Source organism: Malus sylvestris, chromosome 1, assembly GCF_916048215.2.
Source record: "Malus sylvestris chromosome 1, drMalSylv7.2, whole genome shotgun sequence".
In the NCBI taxonomy this organism is placed as follows: Eukaryota; Viridiplantae; Streptophyta; class Magnoliopsida; order Rosales; family Rosaceae; genus Malus; species Malus sylvestris.
The window spans coordinates 26,224,990-26,248,242 of record NC_062260.1 but is presented as its reverse complement, the minus strand read 5'-3'; the positions used below and the strand labels follow the sequence as shown (position 1 = coordinate 26,248,242).

Below are 23,253 nucleotides of genomic sequence, written 5' to 3'. Positions count from 1 at the left end.
CGAATTATATTCCCTTAGAAATAACTAGAAAGAAATTGTATGAATGTGATGAAGAGAGAAAAGAGAGCAAAGAAATTATGTAGACAACAAATTTCTGAATGATTATTTTCTACTAATGTTACCACTATATATAGAGAGAATTACACCCTTTAGACACATCCTTTGATTTGAGTATGTCTTTTCACCATGTGATACAACACATTGCATCATTATGTCCAATGGACATATCTAATACAAACACCAATTACCCAAAGATCATATATGTTGTAAAACATGCAGCACATTGCATCATTATGTCCAATGGACATATCTAATACAAACACCAATTACCCAAAGATCATATATGTTGTAAAACATGCAGCAACCGTTGGATATTAGCAAAAGGTTACAATGCTAATTTGAAAAGATATAATTGTTGGGTCAATGACCCAACTTCCCGTCAAACATCCCCATATATATATATATATATATATATATATATATATATATATATTATTATTATATTTATAATATATTATTATATATATATTTTTAAAATATTCAACAATATTGTCATAGGACATACATGATTATGATCGAATACGTTAAGAAGGCTTCATTTTAGTAACTCTTCTTTTATTATCTAATACAGTAGTATATATTCTGATAATTATATATTAAGCAAACTGCATGGGGGTGGAAAGGAGGCATCTGTTTAAGGCCTTGGAGAGGCATGCACATAAAGTCCCCCGTCGATATGGAGGGAGATCTTGGTCAAGTAATGAGCCACCCACTTCTCGTCACTCAGCTTGAATTTGAAGCATCCTACAAGTGTGGCACACATGATCTTTGTCTGCCTATAGGCAAAGTCCCTTCCTATACAAATTCTTGGCCCAGCCTGTAACGTGAATGACACACACATATATATATATCAAAATTCTTCAGAAATAATCTCATCCTTTGTGCATACTTTTTCATTAATCAACATGCATGTTTTTTCTTACATACATTAAAAGCTGTAAATTTGAAGGGGCTTTCTTGCTGGAAAATGCCATTTTTGTCTAGCCATCTCTCTGGTCGAAATTCTTCTGCATCATCACCCCATAGATATTTCATCCTGCCCATTCCGTAAACATGGAATCCCACAAAATCTCCTTTTTTTACACTAAATCCATCTGGCCAAGTATCATCAGCTAAACAAACTTTTGCGTTCTATATATGACAGCGTGCATCGCACAAAGTAACTTGTTATATACTTAAAAAGTAACATGCAACGATTCAAATACAGAAAATTGATGAAATGTTTGATGTATTTGTGCATGCATTTAATTTTAGATAATAAGTACTTAATTACCAGTGGAACTGAAGGGTACAGCCTGAGTGTCTCAGACAAAGCTGCATGTAGATATTGCATTTTTTCAAGAGCTTCTTCAGTAAGGGTGGCAACAACCTCATCAATGCGTGAACTGTCTTTCAGATTTGTTGCCTCTCTAACTTCCCTTGCAACCTTTTCTTGTATATGAGGATGCTTGCATAGCATATAAATAAACCACGTAAGAGTGCTCGCCGTTGTGTCTCTTCCGGCAGCAATGAGACAAAGGATCAAGTCTCTCAAGTACTTTGGATCGGCATCTGGAGATTTCAAAAGCCTTGAGATGATGTCTCCCTTCTTTAACTGCCAATATTGCCAGTCATTCACACTATTAACTTTATTATTTATTTTACAATAATACTGCTCATACTAAATTTATTATTCATTTTGGAATTAATATAACGGATCATGGAGTGGAAGGTTAATTACTCACTGCCAGTAGCTCATCTTCTGATGAAGTATCTGTTTCAATCTTTCTTTTGATTAAGTTATAAATAAATTGATCTATCAATTGGACACTCTTCCTTAGCAGTGCTTCTGATCCAATGTTCAAGAACCTTCTGATCTTCCAGGAGAAATCAACATAACGATAGATGGTCATTGCGTTTGCTACATCAAAAGCATGGGCAAACCGAATACCTTCTTCATTTGTTCCGTACATGGTGTCTAGTTCAATTCCAAGCAGAATCTTGACGATTGCATCTAAGGTTGCTTTCATAAACAATTCCTTCGTCCCAAAAAGAAAACGCCAAGAATTACATATATATATATATGTGTGTGTGTGTGTGTGTGTGTGTGTGTGTGTGTTGTATTTATATACAGGAATTAGGAACCTCATTCAAATATAATTATATTTGCAAAATTATCCACATCTCAAAATCATTAGTCCATAAATAGACGAATACAATGTTTTAAAAGACAATGTTTGTAAAGATAATCAAATCAAACTATTTGGATTCTAATTATTTTAACTGAAAATATGATTTTAGCCTTTGAAACTCAAGTTTCTTTACATAAAACCCGACATAGTCTTTTTACATGAATAAAACCCAATGACTAGGCTCCACATAAGCAAATTCATTAATTCTATTTGCCTTTACACATTTTGCATTTTTTAGATGCCTAAAACACCCCTAATTACAGTTTTAATGAATACATTAAATTCTATGCATATTTGAAGGGAGGGATTAATGAAAAGAAAATGTGTTTAAAATCATTGCATATTAATATATCATAACAAATTGTATGTTAATGCTTCTGGAAAAAAAAAGCACTAATGTTATACTTTCCTTAAGATTTTGTAATTGTTTTTCAAATTTGCATAAAATTTGACAATTTTAATTTAATCTTGTCATTTTCTTACCCAAATGAAAATCTGAAAGGGCACTATAAAATTTGTCCAGTAATAATACATGCAAAATAATTTACTTATAAAGTTAAAGAAATGTTATTTGATTCAACAAAAATTGATCTATATTTTATATAATAATATAGGTGAATCATTGCACAAATATATATTAGGAATAAAATGTGCCCAATATATATATATATATATATATATATATATTGCATGCAAATAATTCACCTACAAATAAAGGAAATTTGGTTAAAAATAATATATCTACTACTTTCAATTTTCCTTTTTTTTTTTTTACAAACATAATGTACCTACAATATAATTTACCTATTGTTTAATCAAATAAAAAAAAGAATGTATCTACTGTTTCATTTTAATGGCGATAACTTGTCTTGGTTTAGTTTTTATGAAATAATTTAGGCACTATTTAACTTGACCAAAATAATGTAACTACAACTTTAATTTACCTACAAAATAAATGCTATTTGATTCAAAATTAATTTATTTATATTTTACATATAAATATAGATAAATTATTTTTAACACGCATATATAATAACAAATAAAAAATCTCTAATGTATGTAATAATCTATGTAAAATAATTTACCTACAACATAAAGAATATTAATTGGTTTGTTTTTTTATCAAACAATATTATTTGATGGAAAATAATTGATTATACAAAAGATTTTCTTTTTTCATACGAAAAATGTGCCCATAATTGTTTATGAATATGGATAAATTAGTATTTATATATACATGTTACTAATAGTTATGATACAAGAAAGGAAAATATTCCATATGGGGTTAATTGCTAATCATAATTAGGATGAGTAATAATATTTATTGACATAATTAGGGTTTTGTGGCATAAGTTGTAAATATGTTGTAATAATTGGTTACATATTTGTCTACATGGTAGTCTATTTGAATTTTGGGTTTTATTTGAATATTTACTATTAGGTGGGTTTTTGTCTGGAAAATAGGAGTTTCAAGGGCCTTTCTCTAAAGAGCCCTTATTTTAATTTACAAGGTTAATTCTTGGATGGAGATCTAAAAACTAAACGGTTCCAATTATTTAACCCTCATTGCATAGTGCTCCAGGTTTTGGTGATAACTAAACATGTGTTTGCTATTGTGACGTGGGATCTCCTTCTGAAACTCCTAATATATATATGGAACTAATACTAATCATGCTACATATATAAGGAACTAATTCTACATGGCAAACTTACTTGGATCTCAACTACTTTGTTGCAGGTTGCAGCTTCAGAAATTATCCGGGCCAGTTTTACTGCATTGGTTTTGAAGACTGTACTGCTGAAGTCTTTCAAAACTTTGGTGGTTAATTCATTGCCCGCTACCTTTCTTTGATGCAGCCATTTTTCTCCGTCCACAGCAAAGATCCCGTCTCCTAAAACATCTGACAAAACGCCGGAATGGTACCAACCCTGCAGCAGGTCAGGAATTGGAACTTCTGTTATTAGATAACTATGGTGATTAACATAAATATTATCCTTATAAAATCATTAAGATGTTCACCCTTCAAATATACACGCGACAAAGAATCAAAAAAATACTTTTGAAATTTTATAATATCATGAACTTCTCATTTAACTAGTCAGAGACAGCATACCTTGCCATAGTTTGCAAAGTTTGTTTTGAGGATGTATTCAACATTTGCAGGATCCGTGGTGATAATGTAATCTATGAGAACATTATAAGCCCTGTAACTTTTGTGTTTGTGTTCAAACTCGGTCATATAATGGTGCAGCCTAGGGAAGTTGATGAGTGTGTTTAAGAAATTTGTGACGACAGGATGGTATCTCTTTTTTTTCTCAGCACCCAACCTTCTAGCACGGAATCTTATCACAAGCACAGTTAAAATTACTACCGCTAAACTTATTGCAATGGGAGGAGGTAAAGGAAAGGAAGGAACATCCATGGTACTCGGTAGGATGGTGAGGAAAGTACCTCCAGAAACACTTTGTATTACCTATATATAATATAGAGAAGATTGGCTCATTTAATGGAAAGCAGGGCCGGTGACGGACGAGTGACAAGTGACAGCTTCAATTCCTCAAAACCTTAGACCATCTTCAACCGAACGAGGGCTAGATGACTCGTTTTAGCCATCTGACCCTCCAAGATATTAATATTTTAATGAACAGTACAGAGCCATATTTGCCTCCATCTCCAACCGAGGGCCAAAGGGCTCGTTTTAGCTATGTCACAAAATACCGTCTCCAATCGAGGACCAAAGGGTCGTTTAATGTTGTATAATGACTTAGGAAGTTATAGGAAAAAGATAGAATTTTAATTTTTTTTTAAATTTTGTAAAAATGAATAAATAAATGCCTACCATTCCTGTTAGATATAATCAACAGGAATTAATACAATGTTGTCGGATATAACCGACATGAATAATGAAAATTCTGGCCAGCCCGAGGCTGGTTGAGTTGGGCCAGCCGATTGGCCCTTTGTTGTCCAATGGGGTCCATGAGCCTTTTGGCCTAGCCATCGGTTAGAAACGGTTTTTGGGCTATTTTTGGCCCTCTGGCCCTTTGGACCCTTCAGTTGAAGATGGTCTTATACCCATACCAAATAGCACTTATGAGATATTTTTTAATTATGAAATGTAACCGAAAAAGTAATCTTTTATTCATTCAGTTTGAATAAACAACGACCATATTTCTAGCATTTTGTCGAAACAACCCTATCAAGATTTTAATCTGAGGTTCATAATTTTTTCCTATTCGAAATTAGTAAATAGCAGGGAAGAATAATGGAGGAGACAACCGACGTACAAAGAATACTTGTGGATGTAAATTTCTTCCTCCTTGTTCTTTGACAAAATTGCATCTACAAAACAAATAACACCTTAGGTCAACGCCAAGAGCCTCACGGGCCCATGATAAATTTGGGGGGGGGGTTTGGCCGAAGAACCTTTGATGCCAAAGTTAGAATTTTGAGGAAAAAATGTTTGGAGAATTTAGAGAATTTTGCAAGAGAATTGAAATTGAGTTTTGGAGAGAATATGAGGGTTTATATAGGGGTGTGGCCGGCCCCCTTGGGAAGGGAAGGATCGGCCACTTGGATGGTTTTGTGGGTTAGGTTCTTGATTTGTGGTTAATTAGCTAATTAATGGAATAATAAATTAATAAATTAATTAGCTAATTTAATATAATAACAGAGGAATGAATTGGGGGTTACCTTGTGGAGAAGATATGATGAGGATGGATGAAATAGGTTATAAATAAATACCTATTTTTGACACTTTTGACTTGATTGAGGAATGATTGTCCACTACTTGCACATGGGAGTTTCAGTGTTCCTTGAGGGTAATTTTGTCATTTTCACCAAAAAATCCATGTGTCACCTCTTGATTATTTTTTGTTCCACAAATGCCCCCACACATGTTGGGCTGCTTGCAGGAAAGGGCAACGGGTGTAGAGATCTTCTTGCTTTAGGAAACATAAAATTGTTTCCTATTTTGATGTAGATTCCTTATTTACTTGGAAATTAGATCCTTCTAAGAAAAGGAAATAAATTTCTCTCAAAGCCTATTTAAGTTCACCTTAAGTGGGTTATTAAATCAACTTTATAGAGTAATTTATTCTACCCTACAAGAGAGAGAGCTAGAGGATATTTGTCCCTCTCCCCTAGCAATCTTCTACACTTGCCTGTGCAAAGGTTGTTTTTCGTTGCTTTCTTCGTCTTCTCCGCACTGTATCGAGGTAAGAAAAATTTAATTTTCCTTGTCTTCTTCTTGGATAGTGCTGTCGCGGAGCAGCTGTTGGGGTGGTGCTGCATGTTGGCTGGCAAGGGCCAGGAGTCGGCTTTACATAGGTCAAAGAGGTGTTGTGGCAGAGACCATTACTTGGGTTGCTCAGCTTGGCTAGAGCCAATGGCAGCTTATGCGACTGGGGTCGCGGATTGAGGCGCTAGGACACAATGCTAAGCGAGCCGCATGGCTCATGTCCTGCTGGGTTGAGCTCCCATGCTGAGTATCGTGAATTGCGTTGTTTGCTTAGTCTTCTTCGTTAGGAGAAATGTGGGCTGCTCCCGAAAGAGGAGGTAAAGAGCATCAAGGCGGATGCATTGGCTTGTCTAATCGCTGTCGTGAAGCCTACTATGAATGAAGGTGGCCTACTCAAGAGATGCCAGTTGAGAAAAACTGAAGACTTCCTCAGCTGCTCGTGAGGGTTCGCCTACTGTCGAGAGGCATGTGATTGACATGACTTATTCCAATAGGAGGAAAAAATAAGGCTGCTAGATCTGAGCCTATGGTGTCTGCCATGTCGAGAATGGCTAGTACGATTGGTGATAGGATTGCTCAGCGCAAAGGTCATGTTATGCCCCTAGTGCCGAAGTCTGTACCAAGACATCCGTTGGAAGCTAAGGTGGACTCTACAGCTAAAGTGGTGCCAAGGCCCACTCCCCCTGCTGCTGTGACTGATTCGCCAGCTAGGAAGGAGAAGACTACTCGCGTGGGCAGTTGTGAGAAATCCACTAAGCCTGATTCTAGGGAGGCTGCTGAGATCTATGTGCTTTTGAAACCAGATCTGCTTGAAGACATGAACGTTTATGCCAAGTTTGTCAATGACGTTAAAGGGATTGTTCGACCAAGTATAGGAAGACTACCCTATTTTCCATGATGCAGGAGACGACTATTCTGGAAGTCGAGTCCATGCTTCATGACCAAAATGATACCAAGGCTGCCAAGGAGGTGGTAAAGGTTGTGGCAGCCAAAACTCATTATTCTACTGAGAAGATCAAGAGGTTGGAATCTGAGCTCGTCGCTTTGAAGGGGTCTAACATCTCTGCCCCCACTTCTTTGCAGCTTGAGATCGCTCACCAAGAGATCGTTGACTTGAAAAGTAAGCTTGACGCAATCTAAGTTAAGTATGAAAGTGTAGAGAATGAGATCGGATGTTACATACCTCAAATTCAAGATCTTAAGTGTGCTATTTTTGAGCTTTGTTCCGCTGTTTATGCAAAGGATGAAGAGTTGATCGCTGTTTATAACCAAGTGATCCACTTCAAGAAGGTCGTTGATAGGCTTGAACCCCAAGTGTTAGAACGCTAAGGTGCGTTGAAGATCAACAAAAGTTTGAAGAAATAAGTGGATGAGCTGCAGCGCGTCCGTGTTGGTCTGTTTTAGGAGAACGAGCAACTAAAAGGTGAGAAGGCTGGGCTCGAGGCTTCACTTGTTCAGAGTTAGGCCGACTTCTACAAGATGGGTTATGTAGATCATCTCTGTGGTAGGCCGTCTGACTTCGAGTTTGCTTAGAATACTTTGAAACTTTATCTATATCTCCGAAAGGCTTGCTGGCCTTTACTTTTGAGGCCTCAATTGGTGAAGTAGTCGGAGAGGTTAATGCCCAAGCTGGAACAGTCGGGGGTAAAGCGCCAGATGATGCCGTTGCTGAGAGTGTTGTGGCTACTGGAGGTGTGGCGGCCGAGTAGTCGTGGGATGTCCAAGCTGCTAAAGGGTAGTCTTTTAAGTAACCTTTAGGATTTTCTTTGTTTTCCTTGTTGCTTTTGTTTTGCTTGAACTCCTTCGGCCTTTACTAGTCGTTTATCAATTTTGCTAGAAAATTTAATAAACTTATTTCCTTCGCTTTTCTCCATCTTCGTTTCTTTTGTTTATGCCCTAACCTTTAGACTTTATAGACCAGTGGCAAGCGTGCTACTTTTCAGTAAGCAGACAGACATGCATAGCCGATGCAGCCATAGATGTTGGTGTAGAGCTTTGCAAAGTTGTTAGCCATAAGGTCGGCAGCCGGATGCCTTGTTTACAGAAGCAGACAAGTCTGTGTGACTTGTTAACCTTGGCTTTCTCCAATTTCGTAGGTTGCATAGCAAGTATCACAACACTTTAGGACTTGGTGTAGGTCATTCCGCGTTTAGCAGAGGTGAAGCTTATCAACTAAGTAGCATGTCGGTAGTGAATAAAGCTTCATATACGCATGCTAGCTTGTTTAACCTTTCACAAGAATATGCGGTTGTATAAGTCTAGAGTGGCTTTATTGCTCGAAGGGCAAGCCGTAGGCAGTCTTCTGGAAACTGTAAGCTACCTTAGTGCACTTGGTAGCAATATTAGGGTTCCAAGGTAGCCGTCCATCGAATGTATTATGTAATGTGCCCCCTCCATCTCTAGGGCTTGGTTCCCCACGGATTAGGCCAAGAGACCCAAAATCCTTCAGTTAGCTAAGCCTTGAAAAAAACCATTGTGGCTACTTCTAGGAATCCCTACGCAAGCCATCATGCATCTAGTTATACTAGGGCAGCTTGACTTATCCACGTCTGGATATTCAAAGTGTAAAGTTTATTCTCATGTCTTGGAGAGCTGACCCATATAGGTGTCGGGGAATTGGTTTACCCTCTCGCACTGAAGAGTAATTAGTTTACTCTATCACACTAGAAAGCATGGTTGGTCCCTCGGGGGGCTCAATTCCTGCGATGAGTCCCTAAGAAGGGCTCGATCTTCTATTAAAGGATCAGTTATTGTAAGCATCCAGCCGAGCCAAGTTGTAGATTACTTCTAATTTCCTCATTGAGAAACGAGTGAAACAAACAAGAACTTAGTTGTAAGGTAGAAACTGCATAACAACTGGATAATCCTCAGCTTGTGAGGTGGTACCTGTCGAGCTGCTTGAGTCTTCGGGCTTTGATGTAGCGGGAGGTCACACATGGTACTTCCTCAGATTATAGGCGTTCCATTGCTCTTTGTCATTTCATGGTGGCGAGGGTGCATTGTCGCCTACTCTGTTAATCTTATACGGACCTTTCCAGATGAGATCCATCTTTTTGAAGCCTTCTCTACGGGCAATGATGAAGGCTTTTCTTATGACTAGATCTCCAGGCTGGAACTGCAGAATCTTGGCCCTTTTGTTGTAGCTGGAGAGGAACTGTTGCTGGTAGGTTGCAATGCGGGGTGATGGTCTGCTCACGCTTCTCATATGCCAGATCTAAGCTTGTGGCCATCTCATTACTGTTGTGCTCAATGCTTGGTAATATAACGGTGATATTTGGCTTGATGACATTGAGATGAATGATTGCTTCTGAGCCAAATGCCAAAGAGAAATGAGTCTCACCGGTTGCTCATCTTTTGGTGGTGCGATATGCCAATAGACATACGGGGAGTTCGTCTGGCCATTTTCCCTTCTTGTTGGTGAGGGATTTCTTGAAGCAGTCGAGAATCATCTTGTTGGATGCTCCGGCCCGCCCATTGCCTTGAGGATATCTTAGTGTGGACATGTGCTGCTTGATGCCATATTTTTTTAAGAATGTCGCCAAATCTTTGCCCATGAATTGTGAGCCGTTGTCGGTGACGATGGATTGAGGGATGCCAAATCGATAAATGATGTTCCTCCATATGAAGTGTTTTATGTCCGTCTGAGTTGTGGTTGTCTTGGGCTCTACTTCTACCCATTGGTGAAGTAAGTGGTTGCCACAATCATCATGCATTTGCCCCCAGTAGCGGGCGGTATTGGCCATACCAAGTTGATTGCCCACTACATGAACGGCCAATGGCTCATCTGTAGGTGTAGCTTACTGGCCGGCAATGCTGGAACCAACTTGTAGCGTTAGCAGCGGTCGCACTTTTGCACTAACTCCTTAGCGTCTTGATGCATGGTAGGCCAGTAGTAGCCTACGTTAAGAGCCTTCTATGCTAAGGATCGACCTCCGGAGTGATTTCCATAAACGCCTTCGTGAATTAATCTTAGAACTTTTAGGTTGTCGGGAGGCGCTAGGCAGAGGAAATGTGGTCCAGCGTAGGATCTTTGGACGAGAGTATCGTTCCTTATGTAGTAGCATGCTGCGTTTATTTAGAGCTTTCTAGACTCCAATCTTTCCATGGGGAGTGTGCCATTAACCAGGTAGTCTATAGTGGAATCTTTCTAATTTGGAGTTATACTAAGATGTGACATCTCGGCTGCTGGCTTCACCTCTATGCTTGGCTTGTCTAGATACTCCACCAGAATAAAGCGTTTGAGTTATTGGTTAAGGGCGAAGCTTAGGCCAGCTAGTACATCCGTGTAAGCGTTGTCTATCCACGAAACTTAAGTGAGGGTGTAAGTCTGAAATGCCTCAAGTAGTTTGGCTAGTGATTAGCTGGGAATCAGAATGAATTGCGAGTTTTTTCACCGCCAAGTCTTTTACTATTCGGATGCCTGCTAGTAGTGCCTCCTACGCTGTTTCGTTGTTGGATGCTTTAAAGCCTAGAATGATCGCCGGCTCGGGCATCAAACCGTCTGGGGTGACAAGGACCACGTCTGCTCCCGAACCTATGTGATTCAATCAATTGTTTATTAAATATTATTTTCTCTATTCTTAATGTAAATTCTATAAAGACCGATTTTATTATGTGAATTCAGCTGCTTTAATTGGTTTATGAGAGGTTACTTCTAGCATGATCTAAAATGGTTCATTTACTTCAAATATTTGACTTTCCTTTTGTTAATTTATGCATATAAATACATTTAAAACATATAAGTCGCACGTAGTATGCCATAATTCAAAAAATGCACGAGCGTGCATGAAGGCTAGTAGTTATTAAAGGCTTATAGCTGACCACTCTCACAAATATAATTTTTGCCTACTGTAAATATTTGCAAAATGGAACATGATCTTATATACATATGTTGGGAAATAGTAACCATTAATCCAAGACAAAACAGGACCTAGTCAGATGACTCGAGGTAATTCACTCTAGGTATCTCATGAATTATGGAGTTTTTCAATTTTGCTTTTGATTAAGTTATAAACAAATTGATCTACCACTTTCATACTCTTCTTCAGCACTGCTTCTGATCCGATGTTTAAGAACCGTTTGATCCTCCACAAGAAATTAGCATAATGATACATAATCATTTCGTTTCCTTTATCGAAAGCATCAGAAAACTGGGTACCTTCTTCATTTGTGCCAAATGGTGTCTAGCTCCATACCAAGGAGAATTTAACACTGAATCTAAGGCTACTTTAAAAAACATATCCTTTTCCAAACATAACAAATTAAATGACAATATTGCTACGGATAGATTTTAAATTATACAAGAATTCCATGTCAAAGAATTGATAATATTGCATGCATCCTACCACCTGCACATCACAACATGTGGGGTAAGATGAAAATTGGAGGACGTATGTGGCTAGCAGTGATTGTTGCTCCGTCTATGTAAATCTTAGCAAGTGTAACGAACTAATAACTTGTGTCTTTGCTAGTGTCCCATCATTCGTGTCTGACGTGACTGGTAACGACCAAGCCCTCGACTAATCAATTTAAAGTGGAATCCATAAATCTGACCAACCTTTTGAGATCTATAATTAATGTTTTAATAGATTCCAAACCTCAAAAGGTTGGTTAGATTTTATGGATTCCACTTTAAATTGATTAGATGAGGGCTTGATCGTTACCAGTCACGTCAGACACGAATGATGGGACACTAGCAAAGACACAAGTTGTTAGTTCGTTACACTTGCTAAGATTTACATAGACGGAGCAACAATCACTGCTAGCCACATACGTCCTCCAATTTTCATCTTACCCCACATGTTGTGATGTGCAGGTGGTAGGATGCATGCAATATTATCAATTCTTTGACATGGAATTCTTGTATAATTTAACATCTATCAGTAGCAATATTGTCATTTAATTTGTTATGTTTGGAAAAGGATATGTTTTTTAAAGTAGCCTTAGATTCAGTGTTAAATTCTCCTTGGTATGGAGCTAGACACCATTTGGCACAAATGAAGAAGGTACCCAATTTTCTGATGCTTTCGATAAAGGAAACGAAATGATTATGTATCATTATGCTAATTTCTTGTGGAGGATCAAACGGTTCTTAAACATCGGATCAGAAGCAGTGCTGGAGAAGAGTATGAAAGTGGTACATCAATTTGTTTATAACTTAATCAAAAGAAAAATTGAAAAACTCCATAATTCATGAGAAGATCATGAGATACCTAGAGTGAATTACTAGGTACAATAAGAACCAAGATGGGAAGATAGATACCCAAGGCCAAATAACTGAAGCCAATCTCCAGAACCCAAAACTGATCAAGTGGGAAGAAGATTTGGGTTCGATTGGACTTGGGCTGTTTTAGCTTTGCATCCTTGGCGAGGCAGGGCAACGGAGAAAAAGAGAAAAGAAATGTAAAATTCGAGTTTAATTGCAACCGCACGATCTGATTAAAGAGATTGGACAGCTCTCGTCGATGAAAAGCCAATGTTTCAATCGATCCAACCACGAAAGCAACAGATTTGGGGTTATCTGTAGAATGGGTTCAACGATTCGAATTTTATTTTTCAAATTCTAGAGGTAATGCCAACTGTGTTCCGATTTGAAGGGTTCAACTATTTGGTTTTTCTTTCTTTTCTATTTTACAAACTCAAAGATGAAAACTCATTTGATTCTGATTAGCATGGGTTCACAGTTTTCATTTTCTGGGTTTTTTTTTTCCCTTACTTTTTGGCTCCTATATATCAGTCCTTGAGGAACCTAAGCTGCTGCCCAGAAATTGATTAACGAAAAGCTTTCATTATTGTTTATTTTAACGTAAAATCATAGTTTTACACTAAAAATTTAGGGAGTGTATTCAATTGGGATTTTAAGAGATTTTAATTCTTTTAATGAATCTAGGGGTATTCAATCAGGATTTCAAATGATTCTGAAATTTTAGGTGTATTCAATTAGAATTTTAAGATAGTTTATTAAAATCCTTAGAAATCTGGGTGTATTCAATTAGAATTTTAAAGAAGTTTATAACATTCCAGGTGTATTTAATTAGAAATTGATTTTAAAGAATTTGAGAAAGTTGAGGAATTAGATGGAATTGGAGAGATTTCGTAGTGTATTTTAAGCATCCACAAATCTCACATATTTCCATGAGATTTCAAGGGAATTAAATCAAAATTTTATATGGAATCTCTACAAATCAATTAAACTCCATAAAAATTCATTAAAATCTCTCACATTCTCAATTAAATACACCCCTTAATTCTTGTACTATTTATTTTACCTTTTATTTTGTCATTCTCGTTAAAACTTAAAATTTTCAAACATTTTTCATTAGTTTACTTTTAAAAAAATTCAGGAAAAGGTGTGGTGCAATTTGAATCAGGCAGGAGGACAACCATATCCATTCTCCAGAAAATGTCCAACTGGAAAACCCAACAATCCCAATTCCTTGAACCCATTTTTCCAGAAAATTATAAAGAAAAAAATAAAAATCAAATCGTTTAACCCGTATCTGAATTTGAGAAACAACACGCGAGGAAGAGATGGAAAGATTGGGATTTGATTGAATTTGAACCGCTGGTTTGTGATTAGTCATTCGTGAGGCAGAGACAGGAAAGGACGAAAAGAAAGAACAAGAAATACAATAAATGCATCTTTAAAGCCTAACCGCACGATCTCATTAAAGGAGATTAGACGGCTCACCGTGCCATCCTCATTTTTCAACCAAAATCAGGATCCTGTCTGGTAAAGGACCCACATATATATATATATATATATAATAATAATATTAGAAAATCGGAATAAGAGTTTGGTGTCTTAAGACTTTACAAAAAATAATTGGACTATAAAGCCCCTCAAACAAAAAATTCACAACTAAGTGAAAATAATATAAACAAAATAACAGGGATAATTTTGTCATAAATATAATTAAATTAACAACAGTATAAACATGTACGAAGATAAATTTTTAAAAAGGTCCGTCTCTTTTCTGCTTTTTTTTTATTTTTATTCTTGTTCTTACAGCTTCGAATCGTACAGAATATGAACCTTTGATTAAAACGTTGATCGGGTTTTCTGACAAACTGTTAGATATATACTTGATGGACAAGGATTGTCTGCCCTCCACTTCCGATGCCCTTCCCGTGCTCTTCTGTTTGTGTGATCACGGTTAAGTTACGTCAACATTTTATATTACTATTTATTTTTGTCTTATTATATATATATATAAAAAAATAATATAAAATGTTGACGTGGCTTAACCATGACTATACAAAACAGGAGGGCACGGAAAGGGGATGTGGGGTTCATGTCTCAGTCATAAAGGCTGTGAAAAAATAGACGAGGAAACATTATTATTAACCACATTTACAATCTTTAGGGTTAGGTTTTTTTTTTTTTTTTTGGTTCGAAAACGAGAGATCATTTGGTATTCATGTGTTGTTGGGTACGTACAATTTTTATGTTTCCTGGTACTTTTTTTGTTCATGGGTTCACTGTCTTTGTTTGTACCCATAATAAATTTAAAGGAAAACTAATGAAAAGGGCTTGAAAACTTTGAGTTTTAATGATAAGGACAAAATAAAGGGTAAAGTGAATAGTACCAGGATTGACTTTTTAGTGTAAAAATGTGGTTTTTCGTTAAAGTGAACAGTACCAGGTGCTTTTCGTTAAAGTTTCCTAAATTTAATGGGGTACATTATTTCCCTTAATACTACTTGATAAAATTTGCAGAAATATTAATGTTATCCTGTACAACGAATATTAATGTTATCCTATACAACGAATATTAATGTGATCGTGGAAGATTATGGGTTGTCGTGCTTTTGAACACCCATACCTGCTTCTCCTCGGCTCTTGAAAGCGGGGTCTTTATGATGGACAAGGATTGTCTGCGCTTCACTTCCGGTGCTCTCTTCGTGCCCTTCTGTTTGTGTGGTCACGGTTAAGCCACGTCAACATTTTATATTACTATTTATTTTTATCTTATTATATTTATAAAAAAAATAATATAAAATGTTGACGTGGGTTAACCGTGACCACACAAAACAGAAAGGCATCGGAAGTGGAAGGCAGACAATCCTTGTCCCTTTGTGACCACCTTCACAACAGTAAGTCTTCTTTGTTAAAGCCAGAATTCAACTATTTCTTACTCAAAGGAAATCTCTCGCCAAAAAAGGTCAGTTGCTCTTCTAGTAAATCATAGGTCATCCATTCAGATATTACTTTGATTATCATGAACCTCCAAATATCACCAGCTGCCCCATAATTTCAAAACCGTCACTACCCACACCCCCAAAACCTCAACCCTCATGGTTTGGTGTTGCTCTGGTTTTTCCATAACTCCTCCAAATTCAATATATGGCAGGTATCCAAATTGTTCCAATGCTTTTTCTTTTTCTCATTTATGATATTTTAGGTTTTTTTGTCAATATAACTAATGATGTGGCAATACATGATTGGTTGGTCTTTTAAGTCTTTGAAGGTCATTTTACACAAGGATAAAGTTGTCAATCAAATTATCATTTCAAAATTGATGGAGAAATAAGACATTAACGTGAGCTTAGTAGCACTTTAAACAAATTACCCCTTTTAAAAACCACCTAACCCGGGCTGGAGATGCGCTTCCTGTCTCTTTACAACCCGTTTCCCACGCCTCTAGTGTAGTCTCGTTTATCATTCGGTAGTTTATCTCTTTTTATGGCTGCTGTTTTAGCTTCTTTTATCGTCCCTAGTTGGTTTGCCTTTGGGGGTTGGAGCGTGTCCTACCTCCTTTATGCGTTCCTTCCGGCGCATGTGCAATGCTCCAACCGTACATTGCAGCACAGTGCCTGACCACTTTGATAGCTTTGGGTCCGAACGTAGGTTGGGGAGCAAACCCAACTAGGCAAGAACCACTAGACCACTTGTAGTGGTTAAAAAAAAGGACAAGGATTGTCTGCCCTCCTAGTTGTGGTGCCCTTCCATGCCCTCCTATTTTGTGCGGCCACGGTTAAACCACGTCAATATTTTATATTTTTATTGTTTTTTATCTTATTATCTCATTAAAAAATTAATATAAAATATTGACGTGACTTAACCGTGACAGCACAAAATAGGAGGGCACCACAACTAGGAGGGCAGACAATCCTTGTCCTAATAAAAAATCACCTAACCTTAAAGATTGTAAATGTGGTTAATAAAAATGTTTTATCGTCTATTTTTTCATGCAGCCCTTAAGACCGAGACATGAACCCCCACACCGGCACACCCCACTTGGTGAAATATATTTTAATCAGAAAACCCTATCAAGTATATATCTATCATTTTGTCAGAAAACCCTATCAACGTTTTAATCAAAAGTTCATATTCTTTACGATTCGAAGCTGTAAGAACAAGAATAAAAAAATAAAATAAAAAAGTAGAAAAGAGATGGACCATTTTAAAAAATTGTCTTCGAATGTGTTTATATTGTTGTTTATGTTGCAGTCATATTATATAAGATATTTTTATGGGATTCTAACATATCTATTAAACTAAATATTATCCTATTAGAGTTGTAATCTTTTTGGGATAAGAAATTCACCTTCCCTACTACTATAAATAAAGACACAATGGGGGTGGAATAGAACACATTTCACAATTACACATCTATCTTTTCCCTCTCTATGCTGCAACCCATTTCTCTCTTATCTCTCTATGCCGCACTTGCTTCGGCAGAGGCCTACCGAACAAACCCCTTCAACTTTGACTAGAGCCTACCGAACCCAAGTCTAGGTCTATCTCTCACAATTCAATTTCGAGTTTGTTTTTACAACATATGGTAGAATCAGGGCCTGCCAAGGTGTGGCATCATACCCGAAACATGATCCTTGGCACCTAAAACCTAAAACTTCAAGAATAGGGGATAATATTCTCAAACCTTAACCCTACAGAATCTACTTCCATCTTGATAGAATAGATATTGGTTATGCACCTGTTCGTGCCTCTACCAATGTCGTTGAGGAGTACCATTCTCGTAGTCCACATGTGAGATTAATTTTGCTCCACCAATCATCATTGGAAAAACAGAATTTTGACATGAATGGCCATGTTGGCCGAATCCATCTTAGTAAACCATTTACTTTCCATGTTATTGGATTCAAGTTTGGTGTTTGTTTAGTTATGGATAATCTTATCGATCTTGTCCTCGAAAATGAGTTAATTGAATCATGTTTCTTATATACATGTGACCAAATTCAATTAAACCGGTGATTAGGTACGAATGTGGAAAAGTTAGTTGTCTGGATGAATGCGATACTACGCACACTAACTTTATACTTAAATCACATCTCTACCAATGACATCAGGTCTATCCAACCTGATTAAGAGCATTTGCATGCTCCTCGTTGTATGAAAGGTACTACATTACCATTTTAGAAACCTTATATTCTCACTGTTCCGGAAGAACGTCGTTGGGGTTTTAAGGATATTCGAGATGACAATGATCATAAATAAAACCATTGAAGAAAATAGAGTTGAATATCTTTGCACCACCTCCAAAAATGAGCCTGAAGCTTTTCTTTGGGGCCAATGGGCTATCTTCTAACTGGGAACACGCCACATGTGGCCGGCATGGAGCCGGGCGATTCGAGCAGTTTACTTGCTTTGGCATGACCATTTGGGGCTCTTAGGTCGAACAATGATGCCACGACGCATCTCCTTACCCGAAGTAAGGATATTGTGCTTACAAGCACACTTTGCCAAGCCTGCTTGTTAAGGGAATTTGATTTTCCAAATCATCCCTAGCAAAGATACGAAATGGCCCTCTTTTCACAGTGGATTCAAGGGAATATATGTGGACTAATCCAACCAAAATACGAACCATATAAATATTTATGGTTTTGGTTAATGAGTCGGCAAATTGGTCACATATTTGTCCACACACACATTGTTGCTAAACCTCCTGGCCAATTTTAAGGGATCACCACCTTAATTATCCCATAAAGTCTGGAAGACTAGATAATGCCGGAGAGTTTATATCGACAATTTTTGATAAAGTATTGCATGTCTTTTGGGTTTATAATTGGACATCGAATTCCTATGTTCATCCCAAAACAACTTGCAAAGTGATCATAAAGCGCAATTTAATTGATCGTCTGAACCTTAGTGAACACACCAAGATTTCGGTTTCTGCATATGTGTAACATCCCACATCGCCCAGGGGAGTGGATCATGTAAGCCTTATATGTATATTCTCATCTCTACCTAGCACAAGGCCTTTTGGGAGCTCACTGGCTTCGAGTTTCGTCGGAACTCTGAAGTTAAGCAAGTTCGCGTGAAAGAAATCCCAGGATGAGTGACCCACTGGGAAGTTCTTGTGTGAGTTCCCAGAAACAAAACCTTGAGGGCGTGGTCGGGGCCTAAAGCGGACAATATCGTGATACGGTGGAGTCCAGCTAGGGATGTGGTGGGGGCCCGAGCCGGGATGTGTCACTATAGCTATGCAATCTTGTACGCAACTATGTTGGTCCGCCTTAAGGCCATTTTCACCCAATCATATTTTACATTACAGTTGGTTACTGGATACGAACTTGACGCTTCATATTTATGCATTTTGGGTGTGCATTCCATGTGCCAAGTTGCGCTGCTGCAACGTACCAATATAGGTCATCACAGAAGGTTGTGAATCTTTGTCGATTATAATTCTCCTTCATAATAACTCTATTAGAGCCCTTGCATGCAATCTTTTTACCGTTCATTTACGGATTGTCACTTCAATGAAACAGTCTTTCCACCGTTAGGGGGAGATAAGAATGTCAATGTTCTTGTAGAACGACGCGAATTTGCATGGACGTTGCCCACTATGTCTCATCTCGATCCCCGTATCGTACAAGTGTGATAAGCAAGTGCAATGAATTCTAGCTTTCAGAATGTTGCTTCATACGCATTCCTCTGATCTAGCTAAAGTGACGAGATCATATACTAGCTGCAAACATGTCTGCAAGGATAGACGTACTTAACGAACGTTGAGTCAACATCCCCGAAGGGTGTGCCACTCCTATTGGACGGTTTGGCTGCCCTTGTTAGACTGTCCGGTACACTGGCGGATATCCAATTAATCTGTCTTGGCTTGAAGCATGACCGATCACTCAGTTCATATGATTCACTTTCCTAGAAGAGGAAGGTCATGACACAAAATGAATCCATACTTGATCGTCGTTTCAAATGATTTCCATCTCATGATATTAATCCAAATTACTCCTGAAACTTGAAATTCTTGGTCCAGTATACTAGTTTGGATGAGATAATGGAATTAAAATAAGATTATCATCGATAATGTTTTCACTTATATGGTAGCTACAGACTTAAATGAAAGCGATGATATCGAACAGTGTTCCGTTGATTAGTGACAATGTACAACTGATTGGACAACCGAAATTACAATCCAGGTTAAATTCCTTACCAAAATGTGTTTGGACCTGTTGTTCCTACATTGTCCAAGGTAACCCTATTGTGTTACAAGTGGGAAAGGAAGCGTAATGAGATGAATGATGCACGCCTTATGATGCAAGGTTTCTCTCAAATGTCATGTGATTGATTACAACATTATGAATATGGTTAGTATTTCTCCATAGGGATATTGATATGGAGATTTACATGTAAGTTCCCGAAGAATTACATGGACTGGTTTAAATAGTTCCAAACCACGGAACATCATCTCAACTCGTTTAAGGCGTTCACTTACGAATTGAAGCAAACCGACATATCTGGTATACTCGTCTAAGTGATTATTTGATTAGTTAGGGATATGAATTACGCCCTTGCGTGTTAAAATACGAAGTATTATTTGGAATTGCTAGAGTTACAGTTTATGTCGTTGACATGAATCTCACTAAAACTTTAGAAGAGCTTAAGAAAACTGCCTCGCATCTGAATATGGAATTTGAGATGAAGGATCTTGGGAAAACTCGTTTATGCCTTGACCTGAAGTTCAAGTGTTGTTCTGACAGTACTTTGGTCTACCAGTAGAACTACACCCCGAATGTGTTCCCTTTTGAGTATAACTATGATATTCAATTAGCTATATGCAAGTGAGACCCTTCAAAAGGTTATGGAATCCGAAATTCTATATCTAAGTTCAACTTTGCGCTTTGTTGTACTTAGTTCATTGCGTTAAATATGACATCTCATTCGCTGTTGATCTATTGATAAAGATGCAGCACCGCGCCTACACGCAATCATTGAAATGGTATTAAAGACGTTTTTTCCGCTACCCTGAAAGGTACTACAGATTTGGGCTAATTCCAATGCATTCCGAGCGGATCCAACCCCCTTGATCTTCAGAATAATGCTTGCCTTGTTTGTTACGTTGATGCTGGTTATTATCAAACTCGCACAAAGCATATCCCCAAATGGTTATGTCTTTACCGTTAAGGACATCGCAATATCTTAGAGGTCCACGATATAACCTTAGTTGCGAAATCTTTGACTTGTTCCAAGACTCACCTTACTTCACTACGCCACATGTGAGACAATGTTGAGAGCTCTTGTTGAGCATATTCGAAGTACTTGTCGTTTTTCATCCATCGTTAAGTCCCAATGACGATCCATGAAGACTATGCCGCATGTATCGACCCGACCAAGACATGATACATCAACGTAGTCAACACCAAGGCATATTGCGTCTACATCAACAAAGCATCAGGAGATTGAAGTCATGCAAGTCGATCCCAGACAACTTTGAAGACCTTTACACGACGTCATTATCGAAGCCAACCTTCCAGAAGCTTGTCTGAGGAATTGGTATGCCTAACTATTCATATACAATGCTTGTAGTTCTCATTTGGAAGTTTTGTCAAACTCAAGGAGAGTATCCAGAAGTATACTCACTTGATCTTAATGTACTTTTTTTTCTTACAATTAGGAGCATTTTTTCCACTGGGTTTTTGCTACCTAACTAAGTTTTGATGAGGCACCCATCCTGGTTGGTCATACCCTTGTGAGCTCTTCTACTTGCCTCCAGAAGATGTATAGTTTTGACTTAATGCAACTTCTCGCTTTTTTCCTTAGTCTATGGGTTTTTTCTCCCACCTTGGGTTTTGCTATAGCGAAGTTTTGTGAGTTTTACCTTTTATGCATTCTTCCGTTGATTTGAGACTCACATTCCCTCATTGTGACAACGACTTCATCAACCGTACTTACTTAATCGCTGAAGACCTGATGCGTCATTTGTTTGAGTATTTACATACTTAAGGATGAGTGTTGCAGTCTTATTAGATTAGGAATGTGATTGTGTAAATTCTAACATATCTAAGATATTATCATATCTCTTAGACTAGATATTATCCTATTAGAGTTGTAAACCTATTGGGGTAAGACATTCACCTTCCCTACTACTATAAATAAAGGCACAATGGGATGGAATAGAACACACCTCACAATTACACATCTCTCTCTTCTTTCTCTATGCCGCACCCTCTCTCTTTCTGGCCTCCATAATTGTTCATTAAATTATACCTACAACAATTTTATATTTATAGTACGGGATCTTATTAGATAATAAAAGAAGAGTTACTAAAATTACTACCGCTAAACTTATCACAAGCGCGGTTAAAATTACTACTCCTAAACTTATTGCTATGTGAAGAGGTAAAGGAAAGGAAAGAACATCCATGGCACTCGGGAGGATGGTGAAGAACGTACGTATAGAAACACTTTGTAGTACCTATATATATTATAGAAGAGTACTGTTGTAGAGTGTGTGGATGCCTCGTAGTCAGGAATTTACATTAATGGGGTCATGAATAAGAAGCTTCCAAAAATTAAATATACTTTCATGTATAATTGGTAACTATATGTTCTTATGTTTTAGAACATTGTATTACAATGTCATTATCAATAAAATCAAATACATTTTTCATTGTATATAACCAAGTAATCATTAAGCCATTGATCTCCATTCATTTTTCATTGTATACAACCAAGTTATCATTCGACCATTGATTTTCCATATGATGTGCATTCTTTACAATATTGATCACTAAAAAAAGCTCTCCCTATTTTCGGAAAGTTGTAGTTTTGGTATGCTTAATTAAAAAATATTAGTAAATAGTCTCTCAATTTTGTTTGCCTTAATTATTATAGGGGTTATATAAAAATTCAAAAGCGAGATATTTGAAGTTATTGGGATCAGTGGCAGCCAATGCCCCCATGTTGGCTCTGCCACTGCCTCTGTGGTAGTAAGGAACAAGATTTGACACGTTTAATGGAAAGCAAGGCCGGTGACTTTTTGTTTGCAACACATTTTTTCTACTTACATTGCTTTTGGTGGTTTTCATTTAATTAATTTTATCTTCTTTGTTAAAGAAGTTTAGGGCAAAAAATGGTAGAAAAAAGACCTAAGAATACTTGAAAAAAGATTCTAAGAAAAGACATGGAGTACTTGAAACAACGGAAGATTTTGCGTAAAACCAAGTGCGTTTCTGTGATTTATATAGGCTACACTACTTAATGAGATAAGACTTTATTGTTGTTGTTTTCCTCGTTTAGATATTGTCATAGCAATAGGATGGTATCATATTCTTATGTCATTAGGCTTTAATAGTAATTAAGTGGCTATTAGGCCCTTCGTTTAGGAGGAGGTGTTTAATGTTACGAAATTCCTTCGCCTAAAAAGATGTATCAAATTGGACTTGTGGAGCTATATCTCTTTTCTTCATTCATGCAATTATCATTTCACCCGTTGGAAGAGGGATTGCTCTTCATCATTATCTTTGGTAGCCACGTCATCCTCTAATACCTACAAATATTATCAAGCTACAGCTACTGTGAGCACAAA

The 23,253-nt window shown here is 37.4% G+C and overlaps 1 protein-coding gene across 2 annotated transcripts; it reads right to left on the bottom strand.

The window, feature by feature from the left end:
- Window positions 1–569: 569 nt before the first annotated feature.
- LOC126627365 (cytochrome P450 704C1-like) lies at window positions 570–22,112 on the bottom strand. Of its 2 annotated transcripts, XM_050296846.1 has the most exons (7): window positions 22,065–22,112; window positions 4,346–4,629; window positions 3,945–4,160; window positions 1,785–2,078; window positions 1,334–1,654; window positions 988–1,191; window positions 570–877 (listed from the first exon to the last, which is right to left on the bottom strand). In XM_050296846.1, exons 1-7 carry the CDS (start codon window positions 22,087–22,089, stop codon window positions 695–697), a joined length of 1,527 nt encoding a protein of 508 aa, XP_050152803.1. In that variant the 5' UTR covers window positions 22,090–22,112; the 3' UTR covers window positions 570–694. The 2 variants fall into 2 exon arrangements, with proteins under 2 accessions (XP_050152803.1, XP_050152798.1); XM_050296841.1 differs by lacking the exon at window positions 22,065–22,112 and having other exon boundaries at window positions 4,346–4,737.
- Between the last annotated feature and the right edge of the window lie 1,141 nt (window positions 22,113–23,253).